We start from the raw sequence: 20727 nt of genomic DNA on the forward strand, positions 1-20727 counted from the left end.
GTTGCTGCTTCTTGATCTTAGCGCCGCTTTCGATACCGTCGATCATAATATTTTATTAGAGCGTATCAAAACACGTATTGGTATGTCAGACTTAGCCTTGTCTTGGTTTAACTCTTATCTTACTGACAGGATGCAGTGCGTCTCCCATAACAATGTGACCTCGGACTATGTCAAGGTAACGTGCGGAGTTCCCCAGGGTTCGGTTCTTGGCCCTGCACTCTTTAGTATTTACATGCTGCCGCTGGGTGACATCATACGCAAGTACGGTGTTAGCTTTCACTGTTATGCTGATGACACCCAACTCTACATGCCCCTAAAGCTGACCAACACGCCGGACTGTAGTCAGCTGGAGGCGTGTCTTAATGAAATTAAACAATGGATGTCCGCTAACTTTTTGCAACTCAACGCTAAGAAAACGGAAATGCTGATTATCGGTCCTACTAGACACCAACATCTATTTAATAATACCACCTTAACATTTGACAACCAAACAATTAAACAAGGAGACTCGGTAAAGAATCTGGGTATTATCTTCGACCCAACTCTCTCGTTTGAGTCACACATTAAGAGTGTTACTAAAACGGCCTTCTTTCATCTCCGTAATATCGCTAAAATTCGTTCCATCTTGTCCACTAGCGACGCTGAGATCATTATTCATGCGTTCGTTACGTCTCGTCTCGATTACTGTAACGTATTATTTTCGGGCCTCCCTATGTCTAGCATTAAAAGATTACAGTTGGTACAAAATGCGGCTGCAAGGCTTTTGACAAAAACAAGAAAGTTTGATCATATTACGCCTATACTGGCTCACTTGCACTGGCTTCCTGTGCACTTAAGATGCGACTTTAAGGTTTTACTACTTACGTATAAAATATTACACGGTTTAGCTCCAGCCTATCTCGCCGATTGTATTGTACCATATGTCCCGACAAGAAATCTGCGTTCAAAGAACTCCGGCTTATTAGTGATTCCATGAGCCAAAAAAAAGTCTCGGGGTTATGGAGCGTTTTCTATTCGGGCTCCAGTACTCTGGAATGCCCTCCCGGTAACAGTTAGAGATGCTACCTCAGTAGAAGCATTTAAGTCCCATCTTAAAACTCATTTGTATAATCTAGCCTTTAAATAGACCCCCCCTTTTTTAGACCAGTTGATCTGCCGTTTCTTTTCTTCTCTCCTCTTCTCCCCTGTCCCTTGCGAGGGGGAGTTGCATAGGTCCGGTGGCCATGGATGAAGTGCTGGCTGTCCAGAGCCGGGACCCCGGGTGGACCACTAGCCTGTGCATCGGTTGGGGACATCTCTGCGCTGCTGACCCGTCTCCGCTCGGGATGGTTTCCTGTTGGCCCCGCTGTGGACTGGACTCCCGCTGATGTGTTGGATCCACTGTGGACTGGACTTTCACAATGTTATGTCAGACCCACTCGACATCCATTGCTTTCGGTCTCCCCTAGAGGGGGGGGGGGGGGGTTACCCACATATGCGGTCCTCTCCAAGGTTTCTCATAGTCATTCACCGACGTCCCACTGGGGTGAGTTTTTCCTTGCCCGTATGTGGGCTCTGTACCGAGGATGTCGTTGTGGCTTGTACAGCCCTTTGAGACACTTGTGATTTAGGGCTATATAAATAAACATTGATTGATTGATTGATTGATCAAGTCAGTGCATATGTCGGCGCAAAGATGAGTGAGGAGACTCCGACGGGTGTGCTCAGTGGCAAATTACGCCTCAAAATACACACTGACAAGACTTAAGATCAAAGTTTTACAATGACATGCATTCAAGTTAAACATGAAAACACTTCCTGTACAACATGCTGACAATACAATTGCATTTGTGTCAAAATATTGAGGTGTTTTCCATCCATCCATCTTCTTCCGCTTATCCGAAGTCAGGTCGATGTCCACGCAATGCTGCAGAGTCTTGTCAACCAAGACAGCATCCAGAGCCTTAAGGAACTCCGGGCAAATCTCATCCACTCCCGGGGCCCTGCTCCTGAGGAGCTTCTTAACTAACTCCGCAACCTCAGCCCCAGAAATAAGAGAGCCCCTCCGCGGAGTCCCCAGGCACTGCTTCCTCATTGAAAGGCATGCAGGTGGCATTGAGGTGGTCTTTGAAGTATTCCTTCCATCGATCCACAACATCCCCAGTCTACGTCAGCAGCACACTGTCCACCGCACACCGTGTTGACAATTCATTTATTGCCCTTCCTGAGTCGGCGGTTGGTGGTCTAGAATCACTTCGAAACTGTCCTGAAGTCCTTTGTCGGTGGGTATTTTTAACTCCATCCATGTACAATTTTTTTTCTCTGCACCCGCCAAAGCCGTACACTGCTTGGCCGGTCAGCACCAGTCTGCTGCCTCTGCAGTCCCATGAACCAAAAAGACCCGATAGGAGTCCTTCAGCTCGGCGGCATCCCTCACCAGGTTCTGGGATTACTGTGTGGCCACAGCTCTGATTGGTTGCCTCGACCATGGAGGCACAGAACATGGTCGACTCAGACTTAATATCCAGCGCCTCGCTCGTAACATGTTTGAAGCTCTTCTGGAGGTGGAAATTGAAACTCTCTCTGGCGGGAGACTCTGTCAGATGTTCCCAGCAGACCTTCACTATGCGTTTGGACCTGCCAGGTCTGTCTGGCATCCTCCCCAACCAATGGAGCCGATTCACCACCAAGTGGTGATCAGTTGAAAGCTTCGCCCCTCTCTTCACGCCTCTCCAGGTCTCACTGTTGTTGCCAACATGAGCGTTGAAGTCCCCCTTTAGGGATTCCAAAAAGGGCGGGTACTCTGAACTGCCGTTTGAGTGTGTAAGCACAAACAACGGTCAGGACCCATCCCCCCACCCAGAGGTGGAGGGAGGCTACCCTTTCGTCCACCGGGTTAAACTTCAACATGCAGGCTCTGAACCATGAGGCAACAAGTATTGCCACCCCCGCCTGTCGCCTCTCACTGCTGGCAACGCCAGAGTGGAAACGAGTCCAGCCCTTCTCCAGAGCTCTTGCTGTGCGTTTAAGTGAGGCCGACTAGATCCAGCTGGAATTGTTTTTACTTTGCGCACCAGCTCAAGAAGAAGCCCGGGCAACATGGCTCATAGGACTATTGAGAGACGCAAACTCCTCCACCCCGGTCAGTTGATTTAAGGTTTTACTACTTACGTATGAAATACTACACAGTCTAGCTCCATCCTATCTTGCCGATTGAATTGTACCATATGTCCCAGCAAGAAATCTGTGTTCAAAGAACTCCGGCTTATTAGTGATTCCTAGAGCCCCAAAAAAGTATGCGGGCTATAGAGCGTTTTCTATTCGGGCTCCAGTACTATGGAATGCCCTCCCGGTAACAGTTAGAGATGCTACCTCAGTAGAAGCATTTAAGTCCCATCTTAAAACTCGTTTGTATACTCTAGCCTTTAAATAGACCCCCCTTTTAGACCAGTTGATCTGCCGTTTCTTTTCTTTTCTGCCCCCCTCTCCCTTGTGGAAGGGGGGGCACAGGTCTGGTGGCCATGGATGAAGTGCTGGCTGTCCAGAGTCGGGACCTGGGGTAGACCACTCGCCTGTGCATCGGTTGGGGACATCTCTGCGCTGCTGACCCGTCTCCGCTCGGGATGGTCTCCTGCTGGCCCCACTATGGACTGGACTTTCACAATATTATGCTAGACCCACTACGGACTGGACTCTCACTAGTATGTTAGAACCACTATGGACTGGACTTTCACAATATTATGCTAGACCCACTCGATGTCCATTGCATCCGGTCTCCCCTACATCTGCGGTCCTCTCCAAGGTTTCTCATAGTCATTCACATTGACATCCCACTGGGTTGTGAGTTTTTCCTTGCCCTTATGTGGGGTCTGAACCGAGGATGTCGTTATGGCTTGTGCAGCCCTTTGAGACACTTGTGATTTAGGGCTATATAAATAGACATTGATTGATTTAAATAATGCAAGTGAAAAATGTACTGTGATTAATCGCAGTTCATCAAAACTCAAATGTGCAATAGATGTGATTAAAACAAATAGTACTATAAGATATTGCAATTTTCTTTGTATGTTGCCAACCTCCTTCATTTGACATATAATTAAATGTGCTAATGAAACAAAGTCACACATCACACTAGCAGGTGTGTTCTGAGCTGTGTGTCACACCTGGTTCTGTAGGTAGGACACCTGCAGGTAATGTAGAAACATGGCCTAAAGGACATATAGACAAGATAAACATTTAGGACTTAAAGGCCTACTGAAAGCCACTACTAGCGACCACACAGTCTGATAGTTTATATATCAATGATGAAATCTTAACATTGAAACACATGCCAATACGGCCGGGTTAACTTATAAAGTGACATTTTAAAATTCTCGCCACACTTCCGGTTGAAAATATCCTTTGGATATGATTTATGCGCGTGACGTCATAAAATGCACGGAAGTGTTTGGGCCCTATTGGACACAATACACAAAGCTCTGTTTTCTTCGACAAAATTCCACAGTATTCTGGACATCTGTGTTGGTGAATCTTTTGCAATTTGTTTAATGAACAATGGAGGCTGCAAAGAAGAACGTTGTAGGTGGGATCGATCGGTGTCTTAGCGGCTAAGTACAATATTTACAGCAGCACAACAAGGACTACTTACCCTGATAGAAGACGCCTAGCTGATGCTTGCCGCCAAACCCACGGATGAAGTCCTTCGTCGCGCCGTTGATCGCTGGAACGCAGGTGAGCACGGCTGTTGATGAGCAGATGAGGGCTGGCTGGCGTAGGTGGAGCGCTAATGTTTTATCATAGTTCTGTGAGTTCCGGCTGCTAAGTTGCTAAATTAGCCTTAGCGTCGTTAGCAACAGCATTGTTAAGCCTTACCAGGCTGAGAATTTTTAACCGTGGAGTTACATGTACATGGTTTAATAGTATTGTTGGTCTTCTGTCTATCCTTCCAGTCAGGGGTTTATTTATTTTGTTTCTATCTGCATTTGAGAACGATGCTATCACGTTAGCTCAGTAGCTAAGTGTGTCACCGATGTATTGTCTTGGAGATAAAAGTCACTTTAAATGTCCATTTCGCGTGCTCGACTCTCATTTTCAAGAGGATATAGTATCCGAGGTGGTTTAAAATACAAATCCGTGATACACAATAGAAAAAGGAGAGAGTACATAGTTCTGTGAGTTCCGGTTGCTAAGTTGCTAAATTAGCCTTAGTGTCGTTAGCAACAGCATTGTTAAGCCTTACCAGGCTGAGAATTTTTAACCGTGTAGTTACATGTACATGGTTTAAAAGTATTTTTGCTCTTCTGTCTATCCTTCCAGTCAGGGGTTTATTTATTTTGTTTCTATCTTCATTCGAGAACGATGCTAGCACGTTAGCTCAGTAGCTAAGTGTGTCACCGATGTATTGTCTTGGAGATAAAAGTCACTTTAAATGTCCATTTCGCGTGCTCGACTCTCATTTTCAAGAGGATATAGTATCTGAGGTGGTTTAAAATACAAATCTGTGATCTACAATAGAAAAAGGAGAGTGTGGAATCCAATGAGCCAGCTTGTACCTAAGTTACGGTCAGAGCGAAAAAAGATACGTCCATCACTGCCTCTCAAGTCCTTCACTGTAACGTTCCTCATCTACGAATCTTTCATCCTCACTCAAATTAATGGGGTAATCGTCACTTTCTCGGTCCGAATCTCTCTCGCTCCATTGTAAACAACGGGGAATTGTGAGGAATACTAGCTCCTGTGACGTCACGCTACTTCCGGTACAGGCAAAGCTTTTTTTATCAGCGAGCAAAAGTTGCGAACTTTATCGTCGATTTTCTCTACTAAATCCTTTCAGCAAAAATATGGCAATATCGCGAAATGATCAAGTATGACACATAGAATGGATCTGCTATTCCCGTTTGAATAAAAAAAAAATCATTTCAGTAGGCCTTTAAATAAGTTGCTTTGATGAAAGGATGAACGAGTGACAGTGGCAGAAAAAACACATAACTTACGGGTATTGCTGGAAGGTATGCCGTAATGTATAGCTGAGCGATTCTGGAAACAAAGTTTTGATTGAGCACAAAAAAGTTCTCCTGACTGCTGCTAACTATCTATGACGGTTAGTTACCGGGTCACCTCAGGGTCCTGGCCTAGGAGCAGCAGTATGGCCTGGGCATTGAGGAGCAGACCCCAGCATGGAAGACAGAACAACAGCAGGATGATGATGCCTCGCTGAAATATAACACCCACACGCAGCAGGTTCTTTCCACCAAAAGTCTGCACCACAGCGTATGTATGCCATGTCAGTATTCCACATTGAAGGTTTGTTTTCAGTGTAAAAGTTGTGTTCCTGACCTGAGCCACTAAAGTATCACATGCGCGCTCCAAACCGAGTCCTGTTGCTGCAGTGGTGATGTTGACAGTCTAAAAACAGGAGTAAGTATGAAAGTGACATTTCTGATACTGCGTGGATTCAATTGAAAGCATTTATCTCCAAATATGTCCGGAAGACAAAGCCTAGTCCAGGGGTCGGCAACCTTTACCACTCAAAGAGCCATTTTGACAAGTTTCACAAATTAAAGATAACAATGGGAGCCACAAAACTCATTTGAAAATTTAAAATGAAATAACACTGCATACAAAGCTATGTTTGCTTTGTGCTATGTTTTAACCAGAGGTCTCAGACACACGCCCCGGCCCGAACCTTAATATGAAAAATTTAATGTTAGTGCGGCTCGCAAGTTTTAAATGAAAGGCAATTGATAGCGTCATACTTGGCAACCCTCCTAAATTTTCCGGGAGACTCACAAATTTTAGGGCGTGATGGCACTGCTTTTAGCGCCCTCTACAGCCTATTCAAACAGCGTACCTGCTCGGCCACATGTTGAATACAGCTTCTGCTTGCACATGTAAGAGACAGCAAGGCATACTTGGTCAACAGCCACACAGCTTACACTGACGGTTGCCATATAAAACAACTTTAACACTGTTACGTTACAAATATGTGCCACACTGTGAACCCACACCAAAAAAGAATGACAAACATATTTCTGGAGAACATCCGCACTATAACACAACATAAACACAACAAAACAAATACCCAGAATCCCATGCAGCCCTAACTCTTCCGGTCTACATTATACACCCCACCAAATCCCGTCCACCTCAACCGATGCATGGAGGGGGGAGGGGGGGTGTTTGGTGGTAGCGGGGGTGTATAATGTAGACTGGAAGAGTTAGGGCTGCATGGGATTCTGGGTATTTGTTGTGTTGTGTTTATGATGTGTTACGGTGCGGAGGTTCTCCAGAAATGTGTTTGTCATTCTTTTTTGGTGTGGGTTCACAGTGTGGCACATATTTGTAACATAACAGTGTTAAAGTTGTTTTGTACGGCCATCGTCAGTGTAAGCTGTGTGGCTGTTGACCAAGTATGCCTTGCTGTCTCCTATGTGTGCAAGTAAAAGTAATATAAAACATGTGACCAGACTGGCACGCAGTTAAGGCTATAGAGGATAATAAATGCAGTGCCATTAGGACACGCCCTTAATTTTGCTGTTAGGGTAAAAATCGGAATGTATTTGCCCCGGGAGATTTCTAGGAGAGGCACTGAGATCCTTAAGTCTCCTCGGAAAATCGGGAGGGTCGGCAAGTATGCAGCTGAGCCGAGCTGCATCAGAGTGGTCAAAGAGCCGAATGCGGCTCCGGAGCCGCGGGTTGCCGACCCCTGGCCTAGTCATTATTGTTGTTTTCAGGACATAAAGCTAAAAACACTTTGTTATCCGATAAATAGAATGTATCTGCAAATATTTTCTTTAAAACAAAGAACATTTATTTTTGTTGTTTATTTATACAGTAATTAGAAAACAACAAAGCTGTTGTCAAATGAAAAGTCTTTATCTCTAAATGCTAAGTTTTTTTTCCCCTTTTGTCGGAAAAAGACAACACTTTCGTGCTTGCTATCAGCATGTACTGTAACTTCAAATAGATCCTTAAAACTGAGAACAGTTGTCATTTCTGGAAGAAATAATGCAGCTGAGATAGGCTCCAGCATAGCTACAGCACCCCCCACGACCCCAAAAGGGACAAGGGGTAGAAAATGGATGGATGGATGAAAGTGAAAAGGGTTAAAAGTATTTTGAAACTTTTTGACTATTTTTCTTTTTTTTTAAACCAAATAAAGTTATTTTTGTAGTTTTCCAATAAAAAGCATGTGAAAGACCTTCAAATGCATTCTTAAAGCTAACAAAAGTCATTGTTGGTGTTCCCAATGAAACACGTGTATATTTATACGTTTCAAGGTGTTTTCATTCTGTTCAAAATCATGTATTTTTTGTTGTTCAATGAAGTGCATTAATCTTCAAATAGATCCTGAAAAAACAAACACAACTAAATTAAGTTGTTTTTCTGGCTCAAGATAAAATAACATTTTATCCAGTGAAAAACATTTATCTGCAAACTTCTATGGAAGTATTATTTTAGCAAAACTGTAGCATATATCAATTTGTGTATCTGTGTACTAATTTGTGTGTCTGTATCTCAATATGTGTGTGTAATCAGATCTGCGTGTCCATCCATCCATTTTTTACCGCTTGTCCCTTTTTTGGGGTCGTGGGGGGTGCTGGAGCCTATCTCAGCTGCATTCGGGCAGAAGGCGGGGTACACCCTGGACAAGTCGCCACCTCATCACAGGGCCAACACAGATAGACAGACAACATTCACACTCACATTCACACACTAGGGCCCATTTAGTGTTGCCAATCAACCTATCCCCAGGTGCATGTCTTTGGAGGTGGGAGGAGTCTATCCCCAGGTGCATGTCTATGGAGGTGGGAAGGCCTATCCCCAGGTGCATGTCTTTGGAGGTGGGAGGGACCTATCCCCAGGTGCATGTCTTTGGAGGTGGGAGGGGCCTATCCCCAGGTGCATGTCTTTGGAGGTGGGACGATGCCGGAGTACCTGGAGGGAACCCACGCAGTCATGGGGAGAACATGCAAACTCCACACAGAAAGATCCCGAGCCCGGGATTGAACTCAGGACTACTCAGGACCTTCGTATTGTGAGGCACATGCACTAACCCCTGTGCCAACGTGCTGCCCAGATCTGCGTGTGCGCTTTTTAATTTGTGTCTGTAAATCGATTCCATTCTATCTTCTTCCGCTTATCTGAGGTCTGGTCACAGGGGAAACAGCTTTAGCAGTGAAGCCCAGACTTTCCTCTCCCCAGCTACTTTGTCCAGCTCTTCCCGGGGGGATTCCGAGGCATTCCCAGGCTACCTGGGAGACAGAGTCTTCCCCGTAGTCTCCTACCGGTCGGATGTGCCCTAAAACACCTCCCAAGGGAAGTGTTCGGGGGGCATTCTGACCAGATGCCTGAACCACTTCATCTGTCTCTTCTCGATGAGGAGGAGCAGTGGCTTAAATCTGAGCCCCCCCCCCCCCAAATGAAAGAGCAGTGAGAGCCCCGCCACCCAACAAAGGAAACTTACTTCGGCCGCTTGAATCCGTGATCTTGTCCTTTCGGTCATAGCCCAAACCTCATGATGAGAGGTGAGGATAAGAATGTAGATCGACCGGTAAATTGAGGGATTTGCCTTCCGGCTCAGCTCTTTTTTCACCATGACCATACAGGGTCTGCATCACTGGAGAAGCCACACCGATCTACCTGTCAATCTCACAATCTACTCTTCCCTTACTTATGAACAAAACACAGAGTTACTTGAACTCGTCCATCTGGTACAGGATCTAATTCCCTCAGAGACTCAGACTTGGAAGTGCTGATTTTCATCACAGTCGCTTCACGCTCATCTGCAAACCGATTCAGTGAGAATTGTAGATCTTGGCTAGATAAAGCCAGCAAGACTTCAACATCCGCCAAAAAGCAGACAACTAATCGGGCATGTCACAGCGCGGTCTCGAACCCACAATCTTCCCATAGCAAGATCCAACACTCTGTCTGGCAGCATGCCAGGACACGCCCCCGCATGCGCCGAGCGCTTCACGCCCACGCTTCTCCGCAGCTGCCGGCTTTCATCAATCAGCGCACCTGGCAGCAATCAGGAGGACAGCATAAAGATCAATCACTCCTTGGAACCTACGCCGGAACGTCGTTAACTCTTTGTAGTAAGCATTCACGTCTCTGGCTTCCCTCTTGTTGTCCTCGCCTCCTTGTTCTCCTTGCCCCTTTTTGCTTGTGGACTCATGTCCCTTGTCTTCCTCGCAGTGCCCGTCTTGTCCCGTGTGCTCGAGCGCTGTACCTCGACCTCCATCCGGGTATTGGACTGCCTCCCTCGATCCTTGACCCCTTGCCTGGACTCGGTCTTTGTCGCTTCTCTTCTGCCCTCGACCAACTGCCTGTCCCCGGACTTCCCTTGTGCCTACCCTCTTGGACTGACGAAGATTTCACCCATCACGCATGTACAACATCCTCTTGTTTCATTTACATGGTTAATTTCACACTTAGTCCTGCAACCAACACCTAGAGTAGCATACACCTCCCACTCAATCATCAAAGGTTACAATAAACCTGGTAACCTGAGTTCCTTTGTGGTGTCGTCTCCTTCAACCCCTCACATACATAACAGAGCAAATGCCAAACTGGATCCCCTCAACGCCCTGACTGCGCCTACAAATTATGTCCATAAAAGTTTTAAACAGATTCGGTGAAAAAGGGCAACCCTGGCGTAGTTCAACCCTCACTGGAAGCTAGTCCGACTTACTGTCATCAATTCAGACCAAGCTCTGGCACTGATCATACAGGGAGCGGACTGCCACAATCAGGCGGTCGAATACCCCATACACTCTGAGCACAGGGCTTCCCAAGAAACACGGTTAAATGCCTCCTCTAAGTACAAAAAAACATTAAACCTGGTTGGGCAAACTCCCATGCAGCCTCAAGGATCCTGCTGAGAGTACAGAGATGGTCCAGAGCGAAAGCCACACTGCTCCTCCTGGATCCGAGGTTCAATTATCTAGTGCAGCCTCCTCTCCAGTACACCTAAATATACCTTACCAGGAAGGCTGAGGAGTATGATCCCACGAAAGTTGGAACACACCTTGCGATTCCACCCAAAATCTGCCAATCCAGAGGCACTACCCCCGATGTCCACACAAGACAGCCCCACAGTATCCAATGCCTTAAGGAACTCCCGGCGGATATCATCTATCCCCGGGGCCCTGTGACCAAGGAGATGCATACCTTGGCAACCTCAACCACAGAAATAGAACAGTTCATTACAGAGTCTGCACTTCACTTCACTTCACTGCTTCCTCATTGGAAGACGTGTCGGTGGGATTGAGGAGGTCTATGAAGTAGTCCTTCCACAATCCACAATGTCCCCAGTCGAGGTCAGCAGCACACCATCCTTACCACACACGGTGTTGACAGTGTATGTATTCCCCTTCCTGAGGCAGCGGTTGGTGGTCTAGAATCACTTCGAAGCCATCCCAAAGTTGTTCCCCATGGTTTTTTCAAACCCCTCCCATGGTTTTTGTCTCTGCAACCGCCAAAGCCATACACTGCTTAGCCTGTCAGTACCAGTCTGATGCCTCCGGAGTCCCATGAGCCAAAAATACCTGATAGGACTCCTTCAGCTCAGCGGCATCCCTCACCGGGTTCTGGGATTACCTCCATGGCAGGCACCGACCACCTTGGGGCCACAGCTTCGATCGGTTGCCTCAACAATAGAGGCACGGAACATGGTCCACATAGACTTAATATCCAGCGCCTCACTCATGTTCGAAGTTCTTCTGGAGGTGGGAATTGAAACTCTCTCTGGTGGGAGTCTCTGCCAGATGTTTCCAGCAGACACTCACTATGCGTTTGGGCCTACCAGGTCTGTCCGGCATCCTCACCCACCAATAGGTGGTGATCAGTTGAAAGCTCCGCCCCTCTCCTCACCCGAGCGTCCAAAACATGAGACCGCAAATCCGATGATACAACCACAAAGTAATCGAACTGTAGTCTGGGGTGTCCCGATGCCAAGTGCATATATGGACACCCTTATGTTTGAACATGGTGTTTATTATGGACAATCTGGGACGAGAACAAAAGTCCAATAACAAAATACCACCCTGGTTCGGATCCGGGCGGCTATTCCTCCAAGTTTCACTGTTGTTGCCAATGTGAGCATTAAAGTCCCCCAGTTGAACAAGGGATTCACCTGTAGGAGCACTCTCCAAGTAGTTCTTCTAGGGAATCCAAAAAGGACAGGTTCTCAGAATTGCTGTTTGGTGCAAAAGCACAAACAATAGTTAAGACCCAGGCCCTCACTCGTCCACTGGGTTAAAATCCAACTTACATACTCTGGGCTGCGCAGCAACAAGTATTGCCACCCCTGCAAGTCACCTGCCAGCGCTGGCAAAGCCAGAGTGGAAGAGAGTCCAGCCCCCCTCGAGCTGACTGGTTCATGAGCCCATGCCGAAACCTCTCCACCTCGTGTAGCAGTTTAGACTCCTTCCCCCCAGTGAAGTGGCATTTCACATCCCAAGAACAAGCTTCTGTAGCCGACGATTGGACCTCCAAACACCCGACCTCAAAGGCATCTCCTCTATGGCACCTCTAGTTGCCTGGTGACCGGCCGGGCCCCATGGGAGCAGGTCCGGTCTCCCACAAACACATTTTTACACACACACACACACACACACACACACACACACACACACACACACACACACACACACACACACACACACACACACACACACACACACACACACACACACACAATCGAAATACGGACACACAAATTAAAACATGCACAGGCGGATCTGATTAAACACACAGAGACTGACATACAGACACACAAAGTAGTACACAAACACGTGAATCGGATTAGACACAGATTGAGATACGCATTAGCAAATACTTTTGCTACAATAATACTTCCATAAACTTGTCCCTTTTTTTCTGTATATAAAATAACTTCAATAAATTATAAAATATATTTGTTATTCGGTTCTTATCATCATCATTGCACTTTTTATTGTTACTTTTTCAATTTTAATATATCTATATATATCCAAATCGCACGTTTGTGTTGCACACATTCTAGGCAAATAATATGATTTCCGATTTGGTGATACATGCTTTCCATTGGACCGTAGTGATAATTTGGAGAATACCTGTGAAAGAAGACAATCGTCTAACAAATACTGTATATGTGTATCCATAAGTTTAAGTCTTGAGCACTCACAGCAGTTGCTAATCCATAGCCGGCCATCACCTCGCTCGTCAGACGGCCGGAGAACATCGTGACCACGAAAGGAAGCATAGAATCGAGAATTCGAGTGATCAGCTAGAAAGACAAGAAGAAGATATATTGTTGGTTCGCTTTACCGAGATCTTGGCATGTCGTGATGGTCTTCCCAATGCATAGCAGAGGACAGGTCCTTACAATGGGCCCCATCATCCTCAGGATGTAGTACAGTTCCTCCCTGAGGTTCCGGGGAACCTTGTGGCGGAGCCAGCTGCAGCAGAACCACTTGTCACTGGCTGCCACCTCCATGAGTGTCTCCCAAGTAGTGGTATCTGAAACGCTGCACGCTACCTCTGTTAGACACAGTTGAAAGGTTACTCATTAAAACTGTACCTTTGAGATGAGGTCGTTTGTTGCTGTGCTGAAACTGGAGCTGAGCAGAAAGATAAAACTAATGCACTTTTCACCCACCAATGCACATATTTAAATTTACATTGTATTCGGCAACTGAGGAAATCTTGTCACGCTTTATCAGCGGTAAAGACATATGTAGGTTTAAAGGGGAACTGCACTTTTTTGAGAATTTTGCCAATCATCCACAATCACTATGTGAGGCTTTTTTTTTTATCCTGTCCAGCTACTCAGGCAAATCATATTGTTGATGTAGATGATCTATATCTGCTGTACACATTTACTTTACAAAAGAGAAGTGTGGGATACTTCTCTTGTTGCCTTATTTGTATTTGACTTTATTAAATGTATTTATATTATTATTAGGTGCAGTCGGACCCAAGCAGGAGGGGATAGAAAGAGAAAAAAAGGAAGACAGAGGGGGAAATTGCGGGGATAAGACACAGAGACAACAACAACATTAACAATAACAACAACAACAACAAAACAGCATCAGCGAATACGATATGTACAAATATGATGGTAAAAGTGATAGCATAGACAGTTAGTGAAGTAAATATTAATAACACAGAAATGACAATGAGCATTATTACACTACAAAATTACAATAGAAATATCACTATTGTTAATGAATAATAACAATAATTACTTATATTATCAACAATACAATTGATTCAAATGCAACAATACATATACGTAATGATAACTTGAAATACAAAAGAAAGCAGATACATGGAGGGGAAGAAGGAGAAGTGAACTGTATTAACCTTGTAGATTGTTATAGTAACAGTAGGTTAAGCGTTGTCCGTGTGCCATGTGTTATACCCAGTTTACCCTAGGGCAACAACGTTAATATATGTTTGATGAAATGTGATTATATGCATGTGTGTATGTATGTACAGTATATGTACTTGTATATGTACAGAATGTGTATATGTATGTTTGTACAGTGAATGTATATGTATGTGTATGTGTATATGTATGTTTGTACAGTGAATGCATACGTACATGTATTTGTGTATGTATGTTTGTACAGTAAATGCATACGTACATGTATGTGTATATGTATGTTTGTACAGCGAATGTATATGTACAGTGTGTATATACGTATGTTTGTACAGTGAATGTATATGTACATGTATGTGTATATGTATGTTTGTACAGTGAATGTATATGTACATGTATGTGTATATGTATGTTTGTACAGTGAATGTATATGTACATGTATGTGTATATGTATCTATGTGCAGTGAATGTATATGTACAGTATGTGTATATGTATGTTTGTACAGTGAATGTATATGTACATGTATGTGTGTATGTATGTTTGTACAGTGAATGCATACGTACATGTATGTGTATATGTATGTTTGTACAGTGAATGTATATGTACAGTATGTGTATATGTGTGTTTGTACAGTGAATGTATATGTACAGTATGTGTATATGTGTGTTTGTACAGTGAATGTATATGTACACTATGTGTATATGTATGTTTGTACAGTGAATGTATACGTACATGTATGGGTATATGTATGTTTGTATGTCTAAAAAAAATGTACATCCATTGGCAAAAGTCATCAATAATTATTAAGCACAGCCAGTCTACAAAACGAAAACCAAAGTAATGACAAAAAAGTCCCTAGGATCTGTTTGTCATAATCCGTGGTCCGGATCATGTTTTTGTGTTTTCTGTTAGTTTTGGACTTCTTGTGTTATTGCTTGTGCACCTGTGAGTTTGTTTGGTCACCATGGTTACTTGATTTTCACCTGCCCTGCACGCGCACCTGTTACTCATCAGAGACTCTATTTAGTTCTGCCTTTTCCGGTCACTCGGTGTGGAGTCATTGTTTTTGCGTCACACCTTTGACTAAGTAAGTTTTTGATTATGCCATGTCCTAGTCCATGCTAAGAAATTAGCTTCATATGTTTTAGGCACGCTTGCCTTTTTTGTTGTTTTGCCTGCATTTTAGTAGTTTGGATTATTTACGTTTAATAAACCAAAGCCTACCTTCACGCTGTCGTCCGGAGCCGTCTTGTTGCGTTGAGAGAACGAACCGCAGCAAACTGCACCCCCGTTTGTGACAGAATGACTCCACCATGGCAATGTTCTCTTGCACCTGGCCACACGGAGATTGAGACGCGCTGGCGAAAGCGGAAGCCAGCCAGAAAGGCTTCGTTTCGCCATCAGGGTGCGTCATTTCCCCAAACTCCTCCTCCGGACAGCAATACTCCATGGGCAACCCAGTCTTCCTCGCCGCCATTGTTTGGTAATCCCATCACACATTTTGCTAAGCAATTCACCGATTGGGCTGTCAGTCAGCTGGAGACCCGCACGGATGACGTCATCCCGCCCACTGTGGATGACGTCAGAGACGAAGATTTTTTTTTAAGTTCTTCTGACTCTTTCTGTCAGCAACCTCCTAAAGACTTTAATTCTAAAATTAAACATTATCAGGACATTCTTTTGAAATTTAGATGTCAGCCACAGTCTCCTTCTGAGTGCCAAGCTCCGCCCCCTAGGACTCTAGCCCCGCCCACGTAAGTGACTTTTTCCTCTCATCCTCCCAAAAGACCTCAGGTGGGGGATGGGAAAAGACATTTTGGACAATTTAGAGGGGAGGATTTTGCCCCCCTCCTGACCTCCCGCCACCCACCCGTAAAGACTGTTCCAGACCGCAAGGAGCGTGTCTGGTATCCGCCCCTTGAGGGGGAGGCTGGGGCCGGGAGCTGTGCTGGTGGGGTGGCTCAGCTGCGCCCAACCAGGCAGCAACCTCCATCCCGGCCGCCACCACCAGTCTTTCGGCATGCCAAGCCGCTACCCCCACCTAGACCACTTCCGCCATGCTCATGGCTAACCTCTGCCCGGGTGGGCTTGCAGACGTCACCATCTTTTCCGGAGGGCCTGCAGACGCCACCATCTTGTCCGGTGGGCCTGCAGATGCCACCATCTTGTCCGGTGGGCCTGCAGACGCCACCATCTTGTCCAGTGGGCCTGCAGACGCCACCATCTTGTCCGGTGGGCCTGCAGACGCCACCATCTCCAGTACCTGTTCCTGCACCCCGGCTGGCACCAGTACCTGCACCCCGGCTAGCACCAGTACCTGCTCCACGCCAGACGCCTGTGCCTGCTCCTCGCCAGACGCCGGTGCCTGCTCCTCGCCAGACGCCGGTGCCTGCTCCTCGCCAAGCTCCGGTGCCTGCTCCTCGCCAAGCTCCGGTGCCTGCTCCTCGCCAAGCTCCGGTGCCTGCTCCTCGCCAAGCTCCGGTGCCTGCTCCTCGCCAAGCTCCGGTGCCTGCTGCCACGCCTGACTCGCCGCCGGTGCCTGCTGCCACGCCTGACTCGCCGCCGGTGCCTGCTACCACGCCTGTCTCATCCACTGCGGCGTCCACGCCTGCGTTGTCCCCTGCTTCCAAGCCTGCCATGACGGCGCCGACGCGCCCACCTCCCCGTCGACCACGGATGTGGCCGCTCCCTGGTCGTCCGCCTCGCCAAGTGCGCCCACCTCCCCGTCGGCCACGAATGTGGCCATTCCCTGGTCGCCCGCCTCGCTTGCTGCAGCGGCGTTCCACTCGCCGCCGACACTTGACTTTGCCTCTGTGGATTCGGGGACACTTGGCCTGGCGACCCACCTCCAAGTCCTCCCTCCGCCCGCCCGTTACTTTTGACCCTGCTTGTTTTTTGTTTTTGTTTTCATATGGACATCTGGTATCTGTCCTTGAGGAAGGGGTTCTGTCATGATCCGTGGTCCGGATCATGTTTTTGTGTTTTCTGTTAGTTTTGGACTTCTTGTGTTATTGCTTGTGCACCTGTGAGTTTGTTTGGTCACCATGGTTACTTGATTTTCACCTGCCCTGCACGCGCACCTGTTACTCATCAGAGACTCTATTTAGTTCTGCCTTTTCCGATCACTCGGAGTGGAGTCATTGTTTTTGCGTCACACCTTTGACTAAGTAAGTTTTTGATTATGCCATGTCCTAGTCCATGCTAAGAAATTAGCTTCATATGTTTTAGGCACGCTTGCCTTTTTTGTTGTTTTGCCTGCATTTTAGTAGTTTGGATTATTTACGTTTAATAAACCAAAGCCTACCTTCACGCTGTCGTCCGGAGCCGTCTTGTTGCGTTGAGAGAACGAACCGCAGCAAACTGCACCCCCGTTTGTGACACTGTTGAGGGGTTAAAACATTTAAACAGCTTGGATAGCAAACATCATGTTCATGTCTGCTAGCTGCTATCAGGAATGATGCACTCTGCTTCCTGTTGATTGACGTCCAACTTGCTAAATGCTAAATGCCGGCTGCTGCAAAAGCATGATGCTGATGGCAGCTTCCGCGACGTGAGCGAGGATCCTTATTTTCCACAGGTGGCATTTGCAGTCCAATGCCCAATGTGATCTCCATGTGTCTTCGTCTGATAGGGTGTCTTGTTGGGAACTCCTCATAAAACCTTGAGAGAAATCTCATTTTCACTTCACGGGCTCAAACGTTACACTGCATGATTATTATGAGGGTTGAAAAATATGGGTCATCTCCAGCCTGCGCCCTCAATCTTGATCCTATAGACTAGTGGTTCTTAACCTGGGTTCGATCGAACCCTAGGGGTTCGGTGAGTCGGCCTCAGGGGTTCGACGGAGCCTGCGCCGCGGAGGTCAAGACACACCCGTCGCATCGTGTAAAAAAAAACTTTATGGATACGGCAACAGCAGAAGTCAGACTGATTTGCAGGTGTGTAATTTGTTGTGAGTTCATGCACTGTGTTGGTTTTGTTCTTTGAACAGGGTGATGTTGATGCACGCTTCATTTTGTGCACCAGTAAAAAAACAATTTATTTTTCAATAAAGAAGGGTTGGGTGAATGCGCATATGAAACTGGTGGGGTTCGGTACCTCCAACAAGGTTAAGAACCACTGCTATAGACGTTGACAATTCAAAAGAATGCAGCCAAGATGTTGTCATAGCAACGATCACACTCTTTGCAGGCAGGGCTGAGAGAGAAGAATATGATGCAAGAACATGGTCTGCCAGCACAAAGTCCAAACACAGTAACATTAAACACATTCATGGACATTATCCTTGACTAACTGACCATTCTACAATACTGGATGTTGTCATATACAGTAGCGGATGGGTTGTGGGGCTTATCAGAAAAATATTTGGGTTATGGTATCTATTAAAACCACTAACCTTTGCAATGTTCTGAACTGCGGTGCGATGGGGTGGCCGGTGTTTTGTTGCAGCATGTGCACGTGGTGGTTGTTGGGGCTGGCGAACTTTCCAACTTCGTTGTTAGTTGTTGTGTTGGTTGGCTTGTCGGGTGTCGGCCCGGGCCTGCATGCCCTCATGCTCTGCCGCGCCGTCCTTCACGCCCAGTGTCGTGCCGTCGTCTGGGTGTGCGCTTGTCGGGGGTTGTCACTACGGGGGAGGGGGTGCGCGGCCGGACCTGAGGGGGGGGTGAAGTGATCCGCTGGTTCTCGGTAAACAGTGGGTTCCGGGGGCTGGATCTTGTAAGAATGACCCCTGCGACCCAGACGTAACAATTCAGAGTCAACTTGTGGTGCTGCCTTGAATTGATGAAGCATTTAAAAGCTGCCGCAGTCTTATCCGTCCAACCTGTGCCAGGTGAAAAAGGTTTTAAATAGGCAAAGACTTTATTTAATTGGAAACGATTCAGGCAACTGCGGAGGAGTCCAAGCTTGTGACATTGAAAAACAGATTCGCTTCACCTGGGGAAATCTTTTTTTAATCCATTTAATTAGGAAACAAGCCAAGCAAACACAATCACATGACCACCATCACGGGAAATGTGTACAAAACAATCATTATAGCAGTCCAAAACACAGCGCGGAGGAAATACACATTTCAAATTGCATTTCATCTCACAAAAGTGAGTTAACTCTTCACATTTTGACCGCAGTATACCTTCTGAAGTGACAATACTAGGACATGAAACTTGGATGCACTGTGTTGTAGAGTAGTGAGTGTACATGTTGCATAGCTGTGTGGATTTACTATCCTCTGAAAATGACTGGAAACATGAATATTAGCAACAGTACCAAGTATAAGATGGGCCTCGCTGGCACTGGGTACCTTCGCTTAATTGAGGGAAATATGAATTAGAACCTGTACGGTCCCAGGGTGTGATTTCCTTCCCTGGGAAACAGGGCGTTTTTTTCAAGAAGAAAACCTGTGCCTTGCTGGGGAAACTGATCTGAACCCAATTGAACACCTGTAAGGCATTCTCAAGTGGAAGGAAGTTGAGGACTTACATCTTTTCTTTTACACAGGTTGTACACTGACTACTCCAAAGTATACCTAAATGTTGTCTTTGACTATTAAATTATTACATTCTGTCACGGTGCCTTTTCCTGCAACATTTTGTAGACTCACTATGTGAGAATTTACAAACATTTTTTATAATTATCGTACAGGCAACGCTAACTGCTGCAATTACTACAATAGGTGGCACAACACACACACACACGCACACGCACACACACACACACACACACACACACACACACACACACACACACACACACACACACACACACACACACACACACACACACACACTAATCCAGTAAACAGTTCATTACTAACACCAACAGCATGAACAGGAAGGATGTTGTATTCTTATGTTTTATCTCACCAGAGCACGTGAAGGTATAAAAACCTCCACTGAGATCAACACTTAGAAAAACACTGCCGTGTGTGCAGAACCAGCAGTTGTTTACGTCACACTGGCATCAAGCAACACAAGACTCTCTCACACACAATACACACACGATACTATACTAGAAAACACAGCGTTACACAGCAGTGAATCTTACATAATTTGGTAGATCAACATCAAATACGACTTAAGGCAAAACCCAACAAGTTAACAGGTCCAAAGACAATGAAAATATTTGAACTATGTACAATATTTACTGATAGAAAAATAGGTTTGCACAGAGTGGTCACATGTCCTCGAGGCAGAGTCAGTGGAACCTTAAAGCGCTTCCTAATAAGACTCCTCACATAATTATGCAAGAGAACAACGCCAATAAAACCATATTCAACAATAAAACGGTCCACAGTATCAAAAGTCCGGTATTTGCAGCCCATTACTTGTTTTTTGTCCTGCAGCATGTTCAGAAAATAAAAGAAACAAAGGCTACATCA

At 45.9% G+C, this 20727-nt stretch overlaps 2 protein-coding genes across 2 annotated transcripts in view; both read right to left on the reverse strand.

Annotated features, from left to right (window-relative positions):
* LOC133659261 (multidrug and toxin extrusion protein 1-like) overlaps positions 1 to 15592 on the reverse strand; it is a 31388-nt gene extending 15796 nt beyond the window's left edge. The window contains exons 1-8 of the mRNA XM_062061993.1: positions 15576 to 15592; positions 13547 to 13586; positions 13352 to 13493; positions 13151 to 13252; positions 6316 to 6384; positions 6089 to 6237; positions 5973 to 6015; positions 4143 to 4187 (exon numbers count right to left, since the gene is read on the reverse strand). Of these exons, the coding sequence (XP_061917977.1) occupies positions 4143 to 4187; positions 5973 to 6015; positions 6089 to 6237; positions 6316 to 6384; positions 13151 to 13252; positions 13352 to 13462 (519 nt within the window). The 5' untranslated portion in view covers positions 13463 to 13493; positions 13547 to 13586; positions 15576 to 15592. The remainder of the gene's footprint in view (positions 1 to 4142; positions 4188 to 5972; positions 6016 to 6088; positions 6238 to 6315; positions 6385 to 13150; positions 13253 to 13351; positions 13494 to 13546; positions 13587 to 15575) is intronic.
* A 3443-nt stretch (positions 15593 to 19035) lies between these two features.
* Positions 19036 to 20727, reverse strand: part of pitpnm3 (PITPNM family member 3) — a 203059-nt gene continuing 201367 nt past the window's right edge. The window contains exon 20 of the transcript XR_009827403.1: positions 19036 to 19080. The gene's annotated coding sequence lies outside the window, so the exon portion shown is untranslated. The remainder of the gene's footprint in view (positions 19081 to 20727) is intronic.

Source organism: Entelurus aequoreus, linkage group LG10 (assembly GCF_033978785.1).
Source record: "Entelurus aequoreus isolate RoL-2023_Sb linkage group LG10, RoL_Eaeq_v1.1, whole genome shotgun sequence".
Taxonomy (NCBI): domain Eukaryota; kingdom Metazoa; phylum Chordata; class Actinopteri; order Syngnathiformes; family Syngnathidae; genus Entelurus; species Entelurus aequoreus.